Source organism: Barbus barbus, assembly GCF_936440315.1.
Source record: "Barbus barbus genome assembly, chromosome: 8".
Classification (NCBI taxonomy): Eukaryota; Metazoa; Chordata; class Actinopteri; order Cypriniformes; family Cyprinidae; genus Barbus; species Barbus barbus.
In genome coordinates this window covers 2,937,825-2,962,273 of record NC_136736.1, presented here as the reverse complement: position 1 = coordinate 2,962,273, position 24,449 = coordinate 2,937,825, and the positions used below count along the sequence as shown (strand labels likewise).

Sequence of the window (24,449 nt, the reverse complement as noted above, 5' to 3'; positions counted from 1 at the left end):
AAACGACCATCTCTACAGTATAAAATCAGGGTATTTCTTATTATTTTAAACCACAATATTGGGGAAGACTGCTGACTTGGCAATGATCCAGAAGACAATCATTGACACAGAGGGTCATTACTGAAAGGTGTGGCTGTTCACAGAGTGCTGTATCAAAGCATATTAAATGCAAATTTGACTGGAAGGAAGAAATTGGGTAGGAAAAGGTGCACAAGCAACAGGGATGACTGCAAGCTTGAGAATACTGTCAAGAAAAGCCGATTCAAACACTTGGGAGAGCTTCACAAGGAGTGAACTGAAGCTGGAGTCAGTGCATCAAGAGTCACCACGCTCAGACATCTTCAGGAAAAGGGCTACCAAGCCACTTCTGGACCAGAGACAACGTCAGAAGCATCTTACCTGGGCTAAGGAGAAAAAGAACTGGACTGATGCTCAGTTGTCCAAAGTCCTCTTTTCAGATAAAAGTAAATTTTGCATTTCATTTGAAAATCAAGGTCTGGAGTCTGGAGGTAGACTGGAGAGGCACAGAACCCAAGCTGCTTGAAGTCCAGTGTGAAGTTTCTGAAGTCAGTGATGATTTGGGGTGCCGTGACGTCTGCTGGTGTTGATCCATTGTGTTTTATCAAGTCCAGAGTCAATGCAGCCATCTACCAGGAGATTTTGGAGCACTTTATGCTTCCATCTGCTGACAAGCTTTATGGAGATGCTGATTTCCTTTTCCAGCAGGACTTTAGCACCTGCCCATAGTGCCAAAACCACTTCCAAGTGATTTACTGACCATGATATTACTGTGCTTGATTGGCCAGCCAACATGCCTGACCTGAACCCCATATGGAATCTATGGGATATTTTCAAGAGAAAGATGAGAAACAGTGGATCCAACAATAGTTTTGGTCACGTAATATATGCACTTGCATTTCATACAATCGAATATTAATTGGATATGAATTGAGCAAGAGTTTTGCTATATTAATTTTAGTATCAATGATATGAAGGGGGAATGTTTCTGCCACGCTGCCGACCGCTAATATGAAGCAAGCAAGAGAGTGAGATTTATATTTAATGCTTTTTCTTTGGTTGAGTCTGAAATCTGAAAACAATCTGAGAGAGAGAGAAATAATAACGTGATTTTGAATATTACTTTGACTGTTAGAATAACACTTCACAATAAAGCAACATTTGTTGCATTAATTGCACAACTTCAGTGCTATTTTTTTTCTTCAAACTCAGTCAAAATGTAACCTATGTTCCCGGTAGATTTTTTTTGTTACATTTTGAGACATTTTGTTTGCACTATGTGTTTGCACTGAAAATATAAGAAGATTTGAATATGTTTTAATCTTATTACTTCAGTTAGCCTATTTTAGGTTTTTTGTTACAGTTTGATACAAAGGTATTAACATATGAAACTGTTTTTATTATTATTAATAAAAAAAATTAAATTCACTTATCCTTTGAGGCTGGTTATTTGTCCCCTGTGGTATCGATTTAGTATCGATAACGAGGTATTACATTCTGGTATCGTACCGAAGCCAAAATTATGGTATCGAGCCATGCCTACTTTACATGTAATGAATCTAAAATATATATGAATAAATGCAGTTTTTCACGATATTCAATTTTTTTTAGATGTACCTGTATGTATACTTCTGTTCAAAAGCTTGGGGTCTGCAAGATTTTTTAAAAATGTTTTTGAAAGAAGTATTTTCTGCTCATCAAGGCTGCAATTGTAAAATTGAATTCAAGTGTTATTATTGTTATTATTTTATATACATATATATATATATTAGGGGTGGCACGGTACGTCTATTTGTACCGAACCGTCACAGTACGGACATCTCGGTTCGGTGCATGAGGCCTTACGACGAATACAGGCAATTCACCCCTAATCCAGAAGGGGGCGCCCGCAGTAATACAACGCTGTTTGATAACCGCCAGCAGAAGAACAGCGAATGCCATGTAGCGCCATAGACATAAAGAGAGTATCCCCAGTAGGGAGTATTGGTCGATGCTGCGTCTACTCTCTATTATGTCTATGTGTAGCGCCATACATATCCCTTCTAGCCTTAACTATGAGTTGTGCACTTGAAAACAAAGCCCACTAGACAGTGACCATGTGCTGATTCTGAACGCGTCTCTCACATAGACTGACAAAGGAGTATACATTAAAGGCTTGCGTATGGAATAGTATATTCCATACTATATCCATATTTGTGATGTAAAGTATCTGAATGCTAAACTATTATTTACTATGTAAATTATGGGCTTTGTACTTCAGTCGCGTTCCAACGGTGACACAGAGGCAGGTGCGCTGATGTTTGCGCAAAACATTTACAGAAAAAAGTCTTCATCGTGACAGGGAGTCTGGTAAAGAACAGCTGAATGAGAAAAAGCCAGACATCGTCTCAGAGTTCCTGTTGTTAATGGCGCTCTGTCTTTAAGGACGCTGCGTAAACACAATTTCCTAGAAGACGCTTTTGTTTATAGCCTCAGACAGAAGTCTGTAGGTGACAGTAGTGGACAGCACTCTACAGACTGCCTTTGCTTGTTACTAGCAAAATATCACGGATGTTTTTGTTTTCTTTTTTGCCTGGTGGTGACAAGCCACTTACAGCTGCTCTTAAGTCCCATAACATGTCAAATATTTTGAGATGTTGGATTTTTTAGAAATATGGAAGTGTTTTCTAATCTTTCTAAACCTATTCACACTTTCAGATGTCAAATCCTGTCTTACATTTCTCATTGAATATCTTACACTCTTAAAGGTTTTTCGTTGGCATTGATGGTTCCATGAATAATCTTAAACATCCATAGAACCTTTCATTCCACAAAAGGCTCCTTATAGTGGCAAAGGGGTCTTTAGATGATTAAACTGTTCTTCAAACTAAGAAAATAATGGTTCTTTTAAAGCAGAGGTCCCCAACCACCGGGTCGCGACCCACTACCGGGCCGTGTAGTTTTTGTGGAATGCAAAGGTTCTATGGATGTTAAAGATTCTTTGTGGAACCATCAATGCCAATAAAGAACCATTATGTTTAAGAGTCTGTAAGACAGGATTTGACATCTGAATTTGTGATTTTTTATATATTTTTTTTTGTAGAAGTGAAGTAATCCTTTTATATTATATATAATATAAAATATTGAATGCAAAACATTGAATGCAAAACGTGTTTTTTAAATATTTGTTTTTGTCCATACAATAGAAGTCAAAGGGAACCAAAACTGTTTGATCACCAACATTCTCCAAATTATCTTCTTTAATGTTCACACAAGTCATACAGATTTGAAATGGCATGAGTACATGATGACATCATTTTAATTTTTGTATGGACTATCGCTTTAATAGGCCTAATTGTTCATATATTTTTCGTACAGTATAAAATTACAATCGCACTTAATTACCTTGTTAAATTGACAGCCCTACTTAAAACATTTCTTAGCCTGCGAACAATTCATCTCTGCCACAGAGAGACACAGGTGCCTGAGTCCCTCGGATCAGAGCCTCCATTTATAGAGACTGCAAGAACCTGCACAAATCGCCTCCAAATTGGGCCATGCATGACAGATGATCCTGACCCGTATATATATGCCACTGTATTCATCGTGTGGGTACACTGTTGTGAAACAGCCAATTAGATGCTCCGGAAGCGGCGAGACCACGGTCCACGAGGGTGGGATGGAAGTCGTCGCACGAGAACCTCCGGGGTCAGCGCATTTGAAGGATCATTATTTGCCATTTTAGCTATCTTCTAAGTTGTGTATCAGATCCAGATGAAAATAGCTGTAAATAAAAGCTGAAATGTTAATCTCTCATCTCATATTCATCTTTTGATGTCAAACCCAAATGTTTTCAGTCTACAGCAAAAATAAAGGAATTGGCTTTACTGTTCCTATACTTTTGGAGGGCACTGTATATACTGTAGATAGATAAATAGATATTGAATTGATTTCTTTGTATTTTAGTAATTTTTTATTTATAAACTTATTTATATTTTGTGCTTTTGTATTTTTACAAATAAAACAATACACATGATATTTGGAAGTTAATTTGTGTACTGGTTATTATTGTTATAACATAACTAATATATTCTTTGTGTTTTTAATGTAAATTCTGTAAATGCCTTGTGATAACTGGAAATTTGGCTTTTAAATGTAAACTTTTTATGAAGTTTAGGCATATGCTCTTGCCTAGTTCATGGTTTTCCTGTCTTTTCTACAATATCGCTGTAGATGTTCAGTAGTACACATGCTCTGTTGCTCAGGTGCTTCCCTTACTTGAAACACATTGCGTATGTTTACATACGTCTAAACAGCATGTCGTCGCACACTGAATCCTGTTTAATAGACGTATCACAGTTCCTCAGAGAGCTGCAGGTGGAACAGACTGTTTGGATGTATTCACAAAACAACAGGAAGCACATAAAACAAGACGAAATATAGACGCAAACCGTGTGCTGTGGGCTTGTTTGTGATTTGTGAGGCCTGTTGAAGGATGTTTGCTGATGTTTCCTCTGCAGATTCCTTCTATGATGTGATCACAGTAGGAGCTCCGGCAGCCCATTCGCAAGGCTTCAAGAACGGAGGCTTGCAGAAACTGCTCAACAAATACGAATCCGAGAAGAAGAGGTCAGTCTCCACATGTTCACACGCGTCTCTTCTGATTACTTTGCTCTGGTGATGGTGAATGATTTTCTGACAGCTGTATATGAAACATAGAAAGCCTCCGTTTGTGCATCAGACACTCACCAGCATCCTTCTGTAGAGAGAAACTAGAGAAGATTGCAGAATATGTCATTTCTCTCATTTGCATGGATATGATTTTATACAAGATTAATTTGTCAACATGACACCACCGAGGAGTTTTTCATTTAATGAGATATTATGAATTCATTCAGTCCTTGTCATCCATGTCTGAAACAAAAAAATATATTTTGAAGAACATTATTTTGAGACCACAGGCTGTCAAGCTCTTGAAAACAACATAAATGTGGTACATATTGATGGCGGCGAGTCTCAATATCTTGCACTGAGGCAAATGAACGTGTAAATTGATTATTTTGCTGGAGAGAAATAAGCCGCGTGAGCTGTAGCACGTTTAGATGTATTTCTAGGTAATTGTACGAAGGTTGCATCATTCAGAAGCTGAATTCTAATCCACACGCACATTTTTATCTTTCTGAAGTTAATGTTGTTAATGTTTTTGCTTTAGGCCTAAATATGTTCCCTCATTAAGACTCTTTAAATTGATCAATCTGTTAATCCAGTCAAATCCAGTTGGTTTTGATGAATGATGGAGGATTTTTTTATTTCACGATTCCTCAAGCTTTGATTCCAGTTGAAAAGCGAGCGGGAAACCTGATCGGTGAACTCGACAGAGCTGTGATGTTCTGCCACATTGATGTTGAATGAAGTCTGGATTTACAGTTTATCTGATATTTCATGTTCATACGCACACTATCGAAGTAGAGAAAACTTACGGCCGTATCCTACACAATTACCAACTTTCAGGAAATAAGAACCACATTCTAGAGGGGAATGGTATATTTATTTTCTGGTCCTCGAATCTGATTGGCTCAGAGTCTTTTCCAGCAGTGCAATATTCTAGTGACAACAGCACCCCAACCATTTCACCATTTAGATCACTCCACTTGTCATCAACTGTATCAAAAATAACTTACCCTTAAATTGTTGTTTTTTAGCTTGTTGCTACGTTGTTGCTAGGCTGTTGCAGGATATAAGAAAATGTTTTGCGTGTGCGTGTTACTGTTAAGTTTCTAACATGATAAAAAAAAAAAGTAAAGTCGTGACGTATTGTCAAGTATGGTGACCCATACTCGAAATTGGTGCTCTGCGTTTAACCCATCCAAGTGCACACACACAGCAGTGAGTAGTGAACAAATGCACACACACACACACACACACACACACACACACCGTGAACACACACCCGGAGCAGTGGGCAGCCATGCTGCGGCGCCCGGGGAGCAATTGGGGGTTCGGTGCCTTGCTCAAGGGCACCTCAGTCGTGGTATTGAGGGTGGAGAGAGCGCTGGACATTCACTCCCCCCACCTACAATCCCTGCCGGCCGGGGACTCGAACCCGCAACCTTTCTATTACGAGTCCGACTCTCTAACCATTAGGCCACGACTTCCCCCACGACTTCGATGCAGTGCAGATTCTAAGGGTGGTTGCTAGGGTGTTGCTAGGTGTTTATTAAGATGTTGTGAGTGGTTTTCAGTGTGTTGCTATGCGATCATGCAGTAATGTGTTGCTATGGATCCTTTCCTGAGTGGTTGCTAAGGTCTTGCTAGGGCATACTGGGTGTTGCTAGGTGGTTGTAAATATGTTCTGGGTGTTTGTGTGTATTGCTGTGCAGTTGCTAGGTTGTTGTAATTGATTGTTAACATGTTGCTTTTTTGCAATTGATTGTTAACATGTTGTTAACATTTTGTGTGTGTGTGTGTGTGTTGCTGTGCAGTTGCTAGGATGTTCTAGGTGGTTGCTACAGTAGATTGCCTTTATCTAGTCTTTTTAGTCTTTTTAGCAGCAGTCTTGCTTAAAATAGATCATAATTTGTGCTAAAACCACTTTTCAAGTCTGAATGTGCAATGATTGGACTATCATGAAGAATAATATGTGTTCACTTTCGCTATAAGTTTAGCTCCAAATTGTTGGTGGAATATACAGAAACAGTGGTCCTGTTGTTTCTCTCTCTAGAGTCCTTAATGACTTTAATAACTTCAGAGTCTCACATTTTCCCAGTTGAATCCTGTTGGCAGGACTCTAAAGTCTTTCCTGACATGCTTGTTGCTCTCAAATGAATTGTGACTGTCTCTTTCTGCCTCAGTCATCCATCTCGCACTCCTCCTCCTCCATCTTCTGTTCAGGTTGTCCTCACAGAGATGTTTAATTAATGTTTAATAAAAGCCTGTGTCTTGACTCTAGCAGCCTGGCAGTCATTGAAGCACTTCGTCTGTCCTTGCCGTCACACCAAACATTTAAACTACGAGTGTTTTCTATTCTCAGCCGTCTGAAGAAGAACGAAAAGCATGTCATGTCATCTCAGCCCACTTGTGATTTCCATCAATAAAGAGCTTCACAAGTTTCTCTTATTCAGTTGTATTTTTGTATTTTGTGAATGATCACAGCTGGCTTTTGTGGACGCAGTCGAGTCTTAGGGGGTGATTTTGTTGACGCAAAGCCGGTCGTGTGAATGTGTCCATTTTTTTATCATTTAAGATGTTCTTCTCTCAACCCCACTGAGAACAGACTCATTAAAACCAAGCAAAGTCCAATTATTTTCTTTACAGTGCCTGGGTTTTTATGTTACTGAGCCAGGCCGACAGAGGAATACTAGGACAAAGTTTCCAGTCTCCAATGGTGGGAAGATTTATCAGTGGAGTGCCACTGATACGAGGCAAGGACATTTGCTGTTTCTACCAGAGAGAAATCAATTTCTGAAAGAGCGTTCGTGCTGCACATTAATCCAGCCTGATATGGACCTCATTTTGTTTCCTTTTTGACTTGGCTAATGTTTTACTTCATGCTCAGATTTGCCTTTTTTATGCCTCAATAGCTAGCGAGTCCTTCTATAGTTCTTTTTTTAAAAAGATAATTCTATTAAATCAGTGCTGTATTAAATTTGCATATAAAGTTAAAAAGGAAACTTAAAATGGTTATCATTTACTTGTCTGTGGATCACAATTGGAGGTGTTTTGAAGATTGCACTAGCTGACTTTTATGCTTCAAAGGCCACAAAATCACAAAAAAATTCACCAAGTTTACTGAAGTTGTAGCTTTTTATGAGAAAAATCATGATCCAGAACAGTCCAATTCGTGTGTGAATCATTATAACAGTTGTTTTAACTGAATCATTTGATTCATCGGAAAGATCTGATTCAAAAGAATGAATCGTTCACAATTCAGCTAAGCAGAGCTGTGATAGACAGATAGGTGAATGCCACTTAAATTTGGTTTGTTTCTCACACAAAGTTACTTAAAGAGGCTTGGAAAAAGGTATACAAACTACTTTAAAGGGACTTTTATGGTGCTTTTAAGTCTATTTTAAGGTTTAAAAGCTCCAGTTCTCATTCATTGGAGTTGCATGGAAAAAAGCAACCAAATGCATTCTTCAAAATGTATCCATTAGTTTTCTACTAAAGAATTGTTTTTGGAAAGACACAAATGTGAATAAATGAAGACAAAACTTTGATTTTGAGGTGAACTATACTTCCATTCTTGGTTGTTTTTTTATCTCTTCACACATAAAAGGGGCATTCACACAACATGCAACAATGAATGAACAGTGCAGCAGAACTTGTGTGTGAATGATTGCAAGAAACTCTTTGTGTAGTTTAACAGACAATGAGAGATGACCTCTTGAGCACACTTATAATCATACACGCATCCACCCAGACCTTCCTGGAAAGGTATCTTTTAGCATTTTCTTTGATTAGCAGACAAATAATAGGACAGACGCAATTCTTGGCCATTATTAATGAATCACAGGAAAAAGGGTGCTGGGGAAAAAAGGACGCTGAGAATGAAATGAAAGAGCCATCTGTCTTTTCTTCTGCCTGAAGAGTGAGGCAGGAAAGGCAGCCAGGGAGCGATCGGACCGATCCATCAGGTCAGGGGTGGACGCTCGGCCCAATGTAATATGCGGCTACAACGGCTTTGATTGGCCAATCAATATCCATTTCTCCGGTTCCCCGAGGCCGCCTCCAAGCCCAAGCAGTTATTTCTCTTTAACTTCCACGACAGTCCAAGAGCATCTTATTTGCCTTTAATTTGAGCGTGTCGGCATGACTAGAATGTTCTGTCGTTCAGCAGTCGATTTGCTCGCTGCACAGAGATAATCGTCTCCTTCCAGATGACGTGAATGGGTGTATTTGAGTGTGTATACTTTGACTACATCCCAGCAACGTTCTCAGAGCTTTGACTAGCGTTCTGGCAATGTTCTCTCAAAGTTATGAACAAACTTTGCTGCAGTCTAGATTATAGAATGTTCATTCAAAGTTTTCAAATCTTGGTAATGTTCTTAAAATGTTCACAGAAACATAATTTATACATTCATGAAACAGTTTTTCATGAATTAATGGAACGTTATTTATATATTCATAGAACATCGATGGAATATTATTGATATATTCCTGAAACATCAATGGAACGTTATTGACATATTCCTGGAACATTGATGGAACATTATTGATATATTCGTGGAATATCGATGGAACATTATTATGTTCCTGGAACATCAATGGAACAATATTGATATATTCCTGGAACATCAATATATTTGTGGAACATCAATTGAACATTATTTATATATTCGTAGAACATCGATAAAACGTTATTGATATTTTTGTGTAACATTGATGGAATTTTATTGATATATTCCTGGAACATCGATGGAACTTTGATATATTCATGGAACATTGATAAAACTCTATTGATTATATTTGTTTAACATTGATGTAAGGTTATTGATATATTCCTGGAACATCGATGGAATGTTGTTGATATATTCATGGAATGTTATTGATATATTCTTGGAACATCGATGAAACATTATTGATATGTTTGTGAAACACCGATGGAATGTTCAATATTCATGGAACATCGATGGAAAATTATTTATGTAATCATAAAAGATTGGTGGAATGCTATTTATGTAATCATGGAACATTGGTGGAACGTTATATATTGGTGGAATATTGATAATGTTATTTATATATTCTTGGAACATTTTTCTGAAACTTTTTATTCACGTTCAAATGCAACATTCGTGTAATGTTTCCAAAATGGAATGTTTCCTTAATGTTTGTATAACCAAGAAAAAAAGGTTTTAATTATAATTTTTTTTTTTTGTATTTTGAATTTGATTAAATTAATTATCAGAGAATGCTCAGAAATAAAATTTTCTTAACTTAATGGAAACATTAGCAAAAACGTATTATTTTAGTTTGCTTAGATGTGTTTTGTAAGAAGTTTTGTATGAATGTAACGGATGTAGAATGTAACGGATAGCTTTCTCCATGTTACAAGCTGGGTTCCTGATAACCTGGCACTAAATTTCACTAACAAAAGTAGGAGAAGCCACTGAATATAATAATTTTCAAATGTAATAAATGACTTGCATCTCAGACGAAAATGTGGTCATTGCTTTCAGAGGTGGATGCCTGCTGTTTGGGAACGCAGTCAGTTCTAGGAGGCAATTATACAGAAATACTTTGTTGACAGACTTTGCTCAGGCATTTCAGAATGACCACAACAACATTTCAAATGCTGTGCAATGAGATCAGTCCGCTGGTTAGTCAGGTTATGCCATCCCATAGCGCAAAGTCACATGACTTCTGTAATTCACATTAACCCTTTTTCGTCAAAATGCACCTCAAGTGTGCATAAAAACTTTTTAGCAAATTAAGGTATTTTCTTTTTCGAAATTTGGCCTTTCCATCACTCGTTTCTGATGCGATACTTCAGAATTCACATAAAAACAGCAGGATGGAAATGTAGCTACAGACTCCCAGCAGCGGATTTTAATGGCTGGCCTGGTGTTAACTCTCATCCTCTAGCATACACATCTCTCTCTCTTTGCCTTTCTATTCGTACGTTTAATTAGAGATTCACCAGAGACGTGGGCCTGATTGCACTGACTGAAGGGCTTGGCGTTTCCTTTACTCTCATTAGCATAATTTTTGATTTCCATTGATCATTTGTGAACATCTAGACAGCACATTTACAGATCTTCCTGTGTGTATGGAGGATGTGGCTAATGGTAGTGCTCCTTTGAAATATTTCCTGCTGTTCTGCGGCCAAACGTCCCCCATGGTGTGTGTTTGATGCTGCGGTGTAGATTATTTTAGGCTAGTTATGCACCCTTTTGAAGAACACACTGTTACTGTAATTGCTAATAGACTCAGGAGTAGACAGTATATTTAATTTAATGACAATTCTTTGAAGATACTTTGAATCTGTAGATAGCTAAGCTATAAGGATGGCACAAACGCAATAAGGTTAATCAATACTCAATAATCAAAAAATGTGTTAAATTTGATTTATTTGTAATTTAGATTTACTGATAAAATTAAACAAATCCATATTTTATTTACATACATAAGAATGATAAACAAACAAATAAATACTGCTGTTTTTTAATCATAATTACTTTATGTAATATATTTTGTACAAAACATATTACATGCAACACTAACTTAAAAAATCATACAAATCTATTTATATTTTAATATCATATTTATATTTTAATAATAATTTATATAAAAATTTATTTATTTTGTAATCAAATGATATATTTAATTATGTAATATATAAATATTTTAACAATTGTTTTATCAATATTTTAAATATATATATATATATATATATATATATATATATATATATATATATATATATATATAATAATATATTATTATATAAACAACCGTCAAAAACAGCACTATTTATATAAAATATACTTTATATATAAAACATTTGTAATCATTTAATTAATATATTGCTGTTTAGTGCTTTTTTTTTACTTTTTTGATATTAAATAGTATTTTAAAAATATTATATTTTTTGTATACCAACTGACTGGTGATTCATTCTTTTGAACTGGATAATTGAAATGAACCAGTTGAACAAACTGACTTGCTAAAATGGATCTGATTACTATGCTAATGCTATTTGCTGTATCTGAGTATCGTCTCTGCCTCAGTTTCAGTGTGCCGTCTGCTTGGAGAGTCTGTAGAGACAGTCAGGCACACATATAAATGAAAATGCAAAAACCTCCACAGGTTGTGTCTGGTGTTTGAGATTGGGAGCAGTGGCTGGAGGGTTTGTGATGAATGAGTCAGGTGTTTTTCTCTACTGCTAGTCATCCCGGCACAAATGCTGTTTTCTTGAAGCCTGGTTGATAAAGAAGCTCTTCAGACTAGATCAGCTCTGGCTCTCCTGAGGCACAGGGCCGACGAGTCATTAGCCATGGCTCCGGGTCTCAGGTGGCATTATGGGGATGTGATTCCTGTCAATCTCAGCCTAATAAACACCACACCCCTTCTGTCTTGCTTGATTTTAGGACACAGCTGGTAATTGCTTGTTTCATCAGTATCAGAGATGATCTGCTCCACACATTGTGTTACTACAACTACTAAATTTAACGTATTGCAGAAAAGTACACACGTTACTAACTAAAATGGCTCAAAACAATGAGGATCTCAATAATTTATTAGTTGTTTTTAATGTATATTTATGCATTTTATGCATTTATGCCACCGAAAAGTTAAAATTACATACTGGGAGCGTTAGTGAGTGATTCAAATTAATCTGTGAATCTATTTTTAAAACAGATCGTTATAATGGACTGTAAAATTAAATCATACAAAATATGATATCATATGATTACAAAATAAATCGAATTTATAATGTATTTATTATTTTATATATATATATATATATATATATATACATACATACATACATGCATATATACATACATGCCATTCAAATGAATTTTTCTAATCACTGTTGAGTGATAAATGAATCTGTGAATCTGTTTTGAATTAATTAATTGAAACAAACTGTCTGAAATAATCAGTTCACTAAAAAAACCTTTAGATTGTACTTTTTTGAAGACTGTTGAGTGATGACTCAAATGATTTGGTAAATCTGTTTTTAAACCAACTGATAGAAATGAATTGTTCGAATGAACCGAATCACTAAAACAGACCGTTCAAAGTGACTTTTCAAAACAGTGATAAGGAAATCTGTTTTTGGAATCTATTAAGTGATTAATTGTGCAGCCCTACACTATTCCCAGATGACTCAAATTAACTGGTGAATCAGTCTTTTTGAAATTAGCAACTTGATTCTCCAAAATACACTATTTGTGAATACAATTAACAGATTAATTGAATGAATCAGCAGGTTAGTTTTGTTTTTTTCAACTAACCATTGAAACTGTTTCAGTCTGTACCAATGATTCTCTGTAATAAATCAGATCACAATAACACAAACTATGCAGTGTTTGTCATGCTATACACAGATACTTGTTGGATAAATGAGAATGTAGTTATGTTAGTCATTACTTTTAGTGAGTTGCTCTCCAGTTGGACTTTTTAACCCGGTCTCTGCTGTGTTTTGTCATTGTAGACCTGCTAAATGAGTCCAGTGGCTAGAGTTATTGATGTCCTCTCATATTTTCCTCTGTCCTTTGGTGTGCGTCTCCTCTCTTTAAGCAAGGCCTTTTGTTTGCTCGGAGCCGCGGCAGTTAGAGATCCTCCCAGGAGCCAATTATGTGAAGCGATGAGCCTGGTCTCTGTGAGTCTCGGCCGATACTCTGATCTCGGATCAGGACGCTAACACTCCGTCTCTAATCTCCAGCATCACAAACAAACCTACAGACCGCAGCGGCTCTTCATTATGCGTTTGCCCTTTTCCCCCTAGCTGTTCAGTGAGGATGCTGCGTCTACGGAAATCTCACCACTGCCATTAGAAGTGGACATGAATTGGATGCTCACGATAGAGCCGCTCGTGCCCAGTGGCCTTTTCTAACATTCAAGCACTTATCATTCAAGTCTGCACATTTATATTGAGAGAAAACTGGAATTGTTGCAACTTTTGTGGCTGTATAGATGAGTGAATTTAATTCACGCACCAGGGCTCTCATTTATGAGTAAATGATGGAGAAGTATTGAAATAATGACTTTTTGAATGGCAAATTTGTCATAAATGAAATCCAGATGGGACTAATAAGAGTAAAGTTATTTGCAGTCTTTGTATGGCTGAATTTAATTATCATATAAAAGCACAATAGGTGTGATTATAATTGAAACGGGGCCTGTGAGTGTGTGTTAATTTAGAGCGCCTTTGCATATTTATACTTATAATGTCAAATTAGCCAATTTAGTGTTAATCGTGTTAAATTTAATGCTGTTAAACGTGTTTAATTAATCTAATTTGTTGTAAACACAAAAAATCAACCTGCTGTATTAAATCCATGAATTCAGTGTTATGCCAACCTCAAAGGAATCAAAGAAGCATTTATATGCTGTAGCACATGAATGTTCACATTTTATATACAGCTGCATCTCAATAAATTAGAATGTCATTGAAAAGTTCATTTAATTCAGTAATTCAACTCAAATCGTGAAACTTGTGTATTAAATAAATTCAGTGCGCACAGACTGAAGTAGTTTAAGTTTAAACAAAAACCCACCAATTCACAACAAATTAGAATCTCAACAAATTAGAATACTTCATAATACAGTAAATCTAAAATATTATAATCGTTTAATTAAAAGTGATGAAATGTAGGTGTAATTAATTTTAATAATTATATTAATATTTTATATGTAAACAATATTATTAATATTTTAAAATAAATATTATATAACAAATTCTATAATACAAATAAATCTAAAATATTATAATTGTGTAATTAAAAGTGATGAAATATATGTAATTTATTTATAAATGTATATAATATAATTAATATTTTATAATTATATAATATAAATAATAAATCTAAAATATAATTGTATAATTTAGGGACAGTTATGTATAATTTATCTTAATAATTTTGTTAATATTTATGATTTCATATTAATATTCATATTTTAAAAGTATTAAAATATGAATCATTTTAAATTTTATTTACTAAGTATAAATTCTAAAAACATATTATTTTATAATTATTATATTATTTAAAATGAATAATATATAACAATATTTAAATAATTTTATTTACTTTAAATCATATTTAAATATGTACTTTTTTATTGAAATCATATTGGTACAAGACAAGTAAAAGACATTTTGTCTCCAAATTGAGGCCTGAATTCATGTCTTGCATCATTCACTTTGAGTCCATTGTCTTCTTTGCAGACAGACGTCATCTATACAAACATCCACAGGTTCACAGAGAGGGTTACACTTCATGAAAGAAAAAAAAAAAAAAAAATATATATATATATATATATATATATATATATATATATATGAGGCGCAAACTGTGTAAGTGGCCATTGGGGGAAAATGATCTGTTAAAAATGCATGATATGATCCCCTAAAAAACAGTAATTTCTCCTGGCTGCCAGTGTCTGCCGTGATGTTCAGCAAGCGAGCGCTGTTCACGCAGGGACTGGAATTGGTAGCTGGGTTTATTAGATATATTTTGTCACAGTGTATGTGCTGCACAGAGCTGTAATCACAGATGTTTGATGATGAGCAAGATGACGCTCTTCATCTCCCTGCTGTTATTAATTCTGTGTCTCTGTTTCTGTTGTTTCTCCGGCTGCTGTATGACGTCCTCCAGCTACAGCACGGCATATCAGTGCATTTACTATCCTCCAGAACAGACGGCCAAGGCCCGTGAGATCCTGCGTGTGGTATCCCAGCTGCAGCCGCACATCTCTGCGCTGGCTGACCAGCTGCTCCAGACGGCCCAGCGGAGCTCCAGCCACCCTCTCCGAGACATCCTCAAGAGCCTGGAGGAGAAGGTGAGAACACATTCCATTGATCAGAAGTGACAGGAAAGACATTTGATGTTTCAAAAGATTTCGATTTCAAATAAATGCTCTTCTTTTGAACTTTATATTCTTCAAAGAAACCTGAAGAAAATGCTTCACGGTTTCCACTAAATGTGAAGTGTTGCAACTGCTTGCAACATTGATAAAAATAATAAGAAATGAATTTAAAATGATAATAATATTTCACAGTATTGCTGTTTTTACTAGGGCTGGGTATCGAGTTATATTATACTGGGTATACTTTTTAGGCCCCGACCGAATTGAATGAATGAATGAATGAATGATGCATTTATATAGCGCTTTATTGTGTATTGCTGTACACCCAAAGCGCTTTACAATCATGTGGGGGGGTCTCTCCTCAACCACCACCAGTGTGCAGCATCCACTTGGATGATGCGACGGCAGCCACAGGACAACGGCGCCAGTGCGCTCACCACACACCAGCTACAGGTGGAGAGGAGAGAGAATTGCCTCGATACCATCGCGTATCGAAAAACGTCTAGTCGTTCGGTACCAAATTTTGATACCTAAGGGGTTAATCTCATCAACGTCAGTGAGCCAATAAACCTGCAGCACTAGGTGTGTTCGACCGCGCAGATCGATTGGTGTTTGACATCCGTGCGAGCGATTTGAAAGTGTACGGAGCAGTCTGTTCTCTTTAGCTCTAATGGTACTGTAATACACCGATCGGTCTGCACATTCGAACACAACTACTAGTTTACAACGGTTACACTCAGAGATGTGGCTCACACGTGAGGCTGTAGTGTGAATGCGTCCCAGCCCTCTTAGATGTAAGGCTACATTTACACTGGTGCGTTTTTGTTTTAAAATGAAAACGATCCTCATCATACTGAAGTTTCCACTGCGTTTCAAGCCGGCTTTCCACTATCTCCGACAAACGATAAGCGACAGACCGGAAGTCATTCATTTCCAATGGAGTTCCAATCATATGCAGATGTTCGTTACTAACTTTTAAAAAAAATTGTTTAAGGTAATAACTGGACATTAAAGACTCGATATTGATTTGATTAAATTGATCCGATTCAAAATGTATAATTACACCTTATCGACTAGTCCGTCCAGCGTCTAGCACTTAGTGTATCTTAGCAATTTTCAAGTTGAGTCGACAGGTGATCTCCGGTTTCATTTCCCTTTCCTGGTTGGGAAACCTCCGAGGCTGCTGATTGGCTGCTGAGGTCGTCGTTGTGTGATGTGTTTCTAGGAAAGCCCTCCGATGAGTGGTTGTTTTCCTGGTGATGCGAGAGTGATGATGCCTTGAAGTGGTTTAGAGTTTCTTGCGGCTTCAGGTTCTAACACAGTTTCTTCAGTAAGAAGTTTGACGAAGTGTTTGGATGATCAGCCTGATGTTAAGTCTGTGAGTGCTTCGCAGTGAGTGTGCTGCACAGCACTCAGTGAGACGAAGCCAAAGTTTAGCAAGCAGCTAGCAACGAGCTTTATGTCCACTCACTAGATGCTTCTTCCAATCAAATTGTCCCTGTAGGCGCAGCCCCGCCCATACTGTTTTCCTTTGGACACAAAACTTAATCTAATCTTTGATCTTCATGTGGGGAATATTTCTGTAAGTTCTGTAAAAAATGTCATCTTATGAACACTGTATATAATATGCACCTGTCATTCATTTCAACGTTCTGCATTTAAAATAAGCTTTAACATGATACTAAACACTGGTTATCAGCAGAAGTGTGTGATCATGCGGCGGGCGTCACACTGCTAATCAAGCGGCGGCAGAGAGAATTAAGCAATGAAGGCAGCTGATTGGCGCTATTTCGCTGTGGCAGAAACAATCTCGGTGTCACAGATTGCACACTGATGGCAGCAGATGTAATTCATTAACTACACACATGAATCACGAAGGCCTCCAAACGTGACACTCGGCCCGGTGGCTTCTGTTGGCTTTGGCAGAGGGGAACGTGACAGACCCCTGGCTGCTTGTCAAAAAGCCTTCATGTTTGCAAACTGACCCGTTTCAGGCCGAGACTCGGTGGTCTGAGTGAACGGACGACACGGTTAGTGACTTGCACACGCTGCGTTTGTTGATGTGAAATCTGGTGTTGTCTACAAACACAGTGCATTCACTGCTGAACCGATTCAGCATGTAATTCATTTAAATTATGTATTTTAATGGCTTGGTGTAATGGTTTTTAGTCATGGTACCATGGTAATAGTATTTTTAAGTCATAGAGCTACAGTATTATACAGTACAGTGGTATATATTGAAGCATCTGACACAGTGCAAGCGCAGTACTTTTGTCTGGTACAGACAGCAAATGTTTGTGAACTAGCCATCGTTTCTCTCAGTGATTCAGCAGAAGCAGCAGCAGCTTGTGCATGTGGATAAATTGAGTGTGACAGTAGCATATTTCATTAGCAGAGATATTTGCCCTTAAAGCATGAACATTTGCAAAACTATTAACAGACGCACTATTCTGCCTCATTTTACATTTAAACCATCTTGAAGATTAATACTTTCTTTAAAATTTTACTTTTACTTTAAAACTTTATGCAGTTACAAATTGACTCGGCTATCCAAGGACATTGGCTAAAATTGCCTCTCGAATAAAGATTTTTCAAGGTTTTTTTGATGAGTCATAGTAATACCATAATGAATCCTCACCTACACGTCATGTCCAGTTATTACGAACAAAAAAAAACATAAAAAATAAATAAATAAAATAAAAATATATGTAAGGACATTGGCTAAAATCAAATAAATTAAAATAAAAGTAAAAGGAGTTGCCATGGGGTTTTAATGTTTATTTTCTGGCCGTGTGGTGGTGAGGGGGCAGCAGAGAGAGTCTGGGTATCTGAGGTCTGAACCCCTGGATAAATTTCCAAACAGCTTTAAGTGTAGGAGTGTGTTCACGTCTGAGAATGAATGGCTGGATCCATTTCCTGCTCTCAGGAATGTGTGTTTTGGTAATGACACAGAACATTGAGATCCTGACGCGTGATGAGGCATCACTCACAAGCTGACAATGAGAAATGGTCCCGCAGGAATGGCACCTCGCTGCCAGGAACTCAGCGTGAGGAGAGCATGTATTCGATCGGACTTGTTAAAATGCCATTGAGTGTAAAAATAGCTCCTAAAGCTGTATTAAAAAATACCGGCATTTCAGTCAGGTGGGAATCCAAACAGAAGAGATGTGGAGAAGTTCACTGCTGGAGAGTTTGATGAATTGTGGAATGTGATTATCATTTCTAAAACCATGAGAAAAGGTCATGGCAGCGCTGATTTGGTGAACTGCAAACGTCCCGTCCACTGATTTTAAAGTAACAGCGCCGTCTGCTCAATTGGCTCTGAAATTCAAGGAGACTGAGTAATGTTTACTGGTGACGGATGGCAAATTACACTGAAAAGATAAGTGAGGCCTAAGTGGGTTGTGAATTTGTTTCTTTTCTACTTTTTAAGCACTGCTGCAGTTATTTGCACCCCAGTAGTGCCGGTGGAGTCAAAAAGAACTGTAAAATAAATCTTGTCAGAGACCTATCTCAGTGCACCTAATTAAATAAAAATAAATAAAATCCACTTTATGGTACTAAAACATTTTTAATCAAATTAGTTGATGTTTGTTTTATTTGGTTAGAGATTGTAATATTAACCAAACAACAACAATTGTTTTATATATATATATATATATATATATAGTCATGAATCAGGTCCATGGACTTCCATTCACTCGCCACCAGAGGTCACTCCTTCATCACATTGACTCTCATATTGCACAGACTGTTTCACATTTTCCCCCGGACTACATTTCCCAGCAGCCATTTCACTAATCACATGCTCACACCTGAGAACTATCACACAATCACACACCCTACATAAACCATGGACTTCCTTTCACAGATCGCTGAGTATTGTTATGCGTATAGCACTCTCCTACTGTTAGCTGCCTTACCGAGCCATTCTGTGTTTCTGTTTAGTTCCAGTAGTGTTCTGCGTTTTATTACTCTCCTAGTTTTAGCAGCGATACGGAACCTGTTTCTGATTTTGTAGTCTGTGTTTCCTGGATCTACCGTTGTCTCGCCATTTTGACTCTGTTTGTGCTTCACTTGGACTATAGCTCATGTTTCTGGATTGCCCCTCTTGTCAAGCCCTCTGGATAACGTTCGCTGTTGACTGACTCGCGCCTGGTTTGGATTATTCTTGTTTCTCGTCCGTGCCATATCTGTTTGCTGGTGTTTTGACCAAGTCTCTGTATAATAAAGCTTGCAAATGGATCCGCACGTCTCTCGTATATATATATATTTTAGCTGTCATTAACCAAAAACCTACTGTTAAGAAATTAATTTTAATTTTTTATTTTATTTTATTTATTTTTGAATTGTGATTTTGATCAAACTGCGGTTTGATTCAAAATATTTTTTAACTAATTTATTTAGAGAGCTATCATGTTAACCAAACAGCATTTATTTTTTTATAAAAAAAAATATTTTATTTATTTCACAAATAGTGCTAATGGTTTTTACTTGTCTCATATTGATTTCATTTATAAATAAATTTGACATTAAAAAGTCATTTCTCAGATCAAGTTTATCATGATTTATTCACAAGTCTCACGATGAGGACGGTGCCTACTTTGAGAGTTTCTCAAAACATACAAATACATACATATGTACAAGTACCTACGAATATGAATGAGCTAGTCCTGCTCTTTCTGTTTCTCTTGCAGTCTTTTCAATATTCGCACAACTCTAGATTAATTGAATCATATGTTGTTGTTGTTTCAGAAGAACCCGCGTGTCTTTTGTGTCTCTCTTATTCTTCTCGCTCTTTCTTCTGCGTTTCTATCGACTATACCATCGCTGTCTGCTTATTAGTTTTCTGATGTGCGTCTCGTCCTGAATCTTCATCACATGCTCTGTACTTTAATGAAATGTTGGTTATTAAATGCTGGCTCTTCTCTGTGTGTCTGCAGACGGAGCAGTTTGTTCACACTCTGAAGGATGAGTTGGTGAAGAGCGCTCTCCTGGCGCTGCATGCTGCCCGTCCCGGATATGTCAGTAAGAGTCAGAGCTCCGCTCCGTCCAGCCCTGCCCCGGCCAATCCACAAGCCAGAGCCACCCAGGAGCCACTGCACAGCATCTGCAACAATGTGGACGGCTCCCAGACGCCACCGAGAGAAAGCCAAGCGTCGCCGGTCCGCTCCGACACCATCCCGCACCACAAAGAGTACGACGAGGAGGAATGGGCAAGTGCTTCACTTCATGCAAATGATGCATCATTACTAAAATGGGTTTTAAATTTAATTTAAACATTTACATATTTATGCACTTAATAAAAATCACCCTGCAGTTGTACTTTTGGTATACTAAACTGGAACAACTAATTTTGTACTTTAATTGTGAGGAAGTACTGCAGAAGTCCAATTAAAGATATACTGAAGTAGATTTGATTGTGCTGAAGTGGAACTAACTTTAGGTTCCCTTTAAATATTTTGCATTTAAAGACTGATATTATTCAAAGATCATCGTCAGTATTGACATTAAAACACATTTTAGGATTAATATTAAGAAATGTGCATTGTGCACAAGTGATATTCCAAATAAAGTTTAATTATCATTTTTATATCAGTCTTGAGTGATTTGTCAGTACATGTTAATAGATTTGAATTATACTTAGTATGAAATAAATGTATTTTAAATATGACTTTTTGGTTGAGCTACTTGTTTGAAAAAGTAGCTAAGATATTTCATACTTTAAACGTAATGTTGCTTTACTAGTTACTTGAAAAATGTAATCTGATTATATAACTCATGTTATTTGTAATGCGTTACCCCAAAACTGATGGTCAGACTATATTTCATTTTGTTGGGAAACAACACCAAGTCACTCCTGTGCAGAGATTATAAACAAAATGGTTTTGGTTAATTTTGAGCATTTTTATAATGAGAGTAGATTTATTTGAAAATAACTATTTTTAAAAATCCCTTTTTTTCAAACAGATTCAGTTATAACCTTAACATTTGAAACACGTGACAAATGGAAACAATGTTTAAAAGCAGCTCAAAATATCAAAACATGTTAGTTATCCTCACACTGGATGGATTCATAGTTTGAAACAAACAAAAAAAAGTATTCCAGCCTTTAGTTTTTCAGTCTCTTTTGCTATGGAAGCCAATTTCTGCCACTGAGTAAAACATAAGAAAGGTAATTGTGACTTTTTATCTCACAATGTGGACTGTTTCTCTACAATTGTCTGTTTATTTCTTGCAATTCTGACTACTTTCCTCAGAATTGCTAGCTATAAGCTGGTAATTGCGAGTTACAAAGTCAGAATTGTAAGATGTTTATATCTTGCATTTCTGACTTCTTTTCTCAGAATTGTTAGCTATAAACACAGTTGCTTCTTACAAAGTCAGAATTACGAGATGTAAACAAACTTGCGAGAAATACGGTCAAAATTGTGAGATACTCTTCAAAAAATTTGCTCACAATTGCATGTTTGTCTTGCAATTCAAGTTTAAATCTGACTTTTCACATAGTTGTGAGACATAACCATGCAGTTGCCTGTTATAAAGTCAAATTGGCAAGATATAAGCTTGCAGTTGCAAAAAAGTTTGAATTGCGAGAAAAGAAGTCCCAGTTATCTTTATTTTTATTCAGTGGCGGAGACGGGCTTCTATACACTGCACATTTGCTGCTTGTGTCTGCAGCTCTTCAGAGGGTCTGACGGCGCTTGAGCTTGGATATGTTTGATAGGATCTTGAGAGGTTCAGTCATGCCACAGGACCAGAGGCTAGACAGGGATCAGGTTAGCAACCGAGCCAGTGACATCAGAACACATGGCAACCGCTATTAGCATCTGATAGTGGAAAGCTTTAGCACACAACCTGAAGGATGACCACAAACTCAAAGCTTTGCCTTGCCTAGTCAATGGTGCTGTGTAACGTGGATGTGAAGCTGTGGTGTCTGCCTCCTGTAATTGCCTTCAAGAGTGTGTGTGTGTGTGTCATAACTGTGGCTAACTGGAGAGGATTAGAGGCCAAGATAAGAAAAGCATCTCTAATCAATGGCAAAATAACTTACGTGCCCTTGAGCGCCACTCACAGGAGGGAAGGAGAAGCCATGCCTGACGTTTGTGCTACATTAAGATGATGAATTTTCCCAATATTCATAGCAGAATATGTTGTCAGAATGTTTTATGTTCATGTCGTTTTTTTTTACTGTCAGCCAATAGAAGTCCTGCCTATATCAATTTGCATAGATGTCATAGGAGTAACCAGTAAGTGCTTAATTAAATATTATAAGAAGTCGTTTTATTGTCTCTCTCTCCATAAAAAGGTACAATAAAATAGAAAGCGCAAACCACTCTCTCTTTCGAGGATATTTTACTTTTAAAGTCTCAAACATGCTTGTTTGTTTTCAATGTTATCAGGCCTGTGGCCAGCTATGAGGTCACCGAGGTCAGGATTCCTCATGTTCAAAAATAAGATTTGTTCTTTGAATATCTAATTTGCTGTTAAACTCTTTATATGAATGTCTGCATGACATGTATAATTCAGTTTGCGGTTTGTTTGCAAGAATGTTTAGTGTCCGTGGTATGAAAGTGATCTCTGCCGGATTGAACGAGTCTTCTTGAGAGAGTTGCGAGTGAGGGCATGGGTACAGCGTTGTTGCCAGATCCTTATCTATGCATGAACAGCTTGTAACACTCCAAAGAGAAAGGAAACCTTGAAATCGAGTGTGTGTGTGTGTGTGTGTGTGTGTGTGTGTGTGTGTGTGTGTGTGTGTGCGCGTGCGTGCGTGCGTGCGCAGCTTCTGCAGTGGTTTTAATGAGATCAGGAGCCGTATTACAGATGATAGATAGATAGATTTTGAGTTTTGAGAGTGACTTGCACATCAAACAAGTTTAAATCTCCTAAATGTTTTTACAGAATACAAAAGTCTCTCAATGCTGATTACACCTCTGTCCAGTTAGCCCATAAACTCATATTTACATGTCAGGTTTCTGCGATGTAAGTGTGGGTCTGTTAACGTTTGCTTTGGCTCTTCTAGGACAGGGTCTGGGCCAGTGTGGCGAAGAGTTTGAACTGCGTCATCGCCCTGGTGGATAAACTACAGGAGCAAGACAACAACAACCAGGAGTCAGTGCCCAGCCACACGCTGGCAGACGTCATCACCTCACACAGTCCCGGTACGACAAACTACACTCAAATGATCAATCACAACTCGAGACTGCAGCTGCAGTGAACCAGAAAATACTTGAATGCTAAAATATTACATCAAATATGCCAAACGGCTGCTTGAATGATCAATTAACTGCCTAAAGATGATTTCATTTCCTTTTATGGTGAGGCATAGACTATAAAACATGGAAAAACAAGTGTCATTAGTATCATTTCATCGTCATGCTTTTGACTGAATTAATTATGCCGTTGCCCTGGATTAATTACGAAAATGAAATATTTTTGATACACTTAACGCTCCCCATTATGAGGATTTGAAATTGAATTTGATTGATTATTTGAATTTTTGGTAACACTTTATTTTATAAAGCCTTTATATATAATGCATTATTAAAAGTATTTTAATGCATTAATTATGTCTTGTAATGCACCTTACAATGCAATGTTTGATCCCATTAATAGCGGTAACCAGAGTTATAATGCATTTTAATGCTTATTTATTCATTGCTACACCTTAAAAAAAAATACATTAAAACACATGGCAAACAATCTGTTTCAGATGTAACAAGGAATCTAAAACTGTATTAATGCATTTTAATTTCATTTATGAATATATATATTGCATTACAGCATACATTCTGAATACCTGTACAATGCATTATGCATAAAGGCTTAAATGGAGAATAATGTGCAAAAATGTGAAGATATATCGTCATTTTTTCTTCATCATTTTTGTAATAATATTTCACACGTGTTGCCAACTT

The 24,449-nt window shown here is 36.9% G+C and overlaps 1 protein-coding gene across 4 annotated transcripts in view; it reads left to right on the top strand.

Moving 5' to 3' along the window:
• The window catches only part of LOC306874178 (type II inositol 3,4-bisphosphate 4-phosphatase-like), a 141,881-nt gene that overhangs the window by 99,726 nt on the left and 17,706 nt on the right, over positions 1–24,449 (top strand). For all 4 annotated transcript variants that reach the window (XM_079424014.1, XM_079424015.1, XM_079424016.1 and 1 more), the window contains 4 exons: positions 4,518–4,626; positions 15,321–15,504; positions 20,475–20,747; positions 23,555–23,693. In XM_079424014.1, coding sequence (XP_079280140.1) covers positions 4,518–4,626; positions 15,321–15,504; positions 20,475–20,747; positions 23,555–23,693 — 705 coding nt within the window. The remainder of the gene's footprint in view (positions 1–4,517; positions 4,627–15,320; positions 15,505–20,474; positions 20,748–23,554; positions 23,694–24,449) is intronic.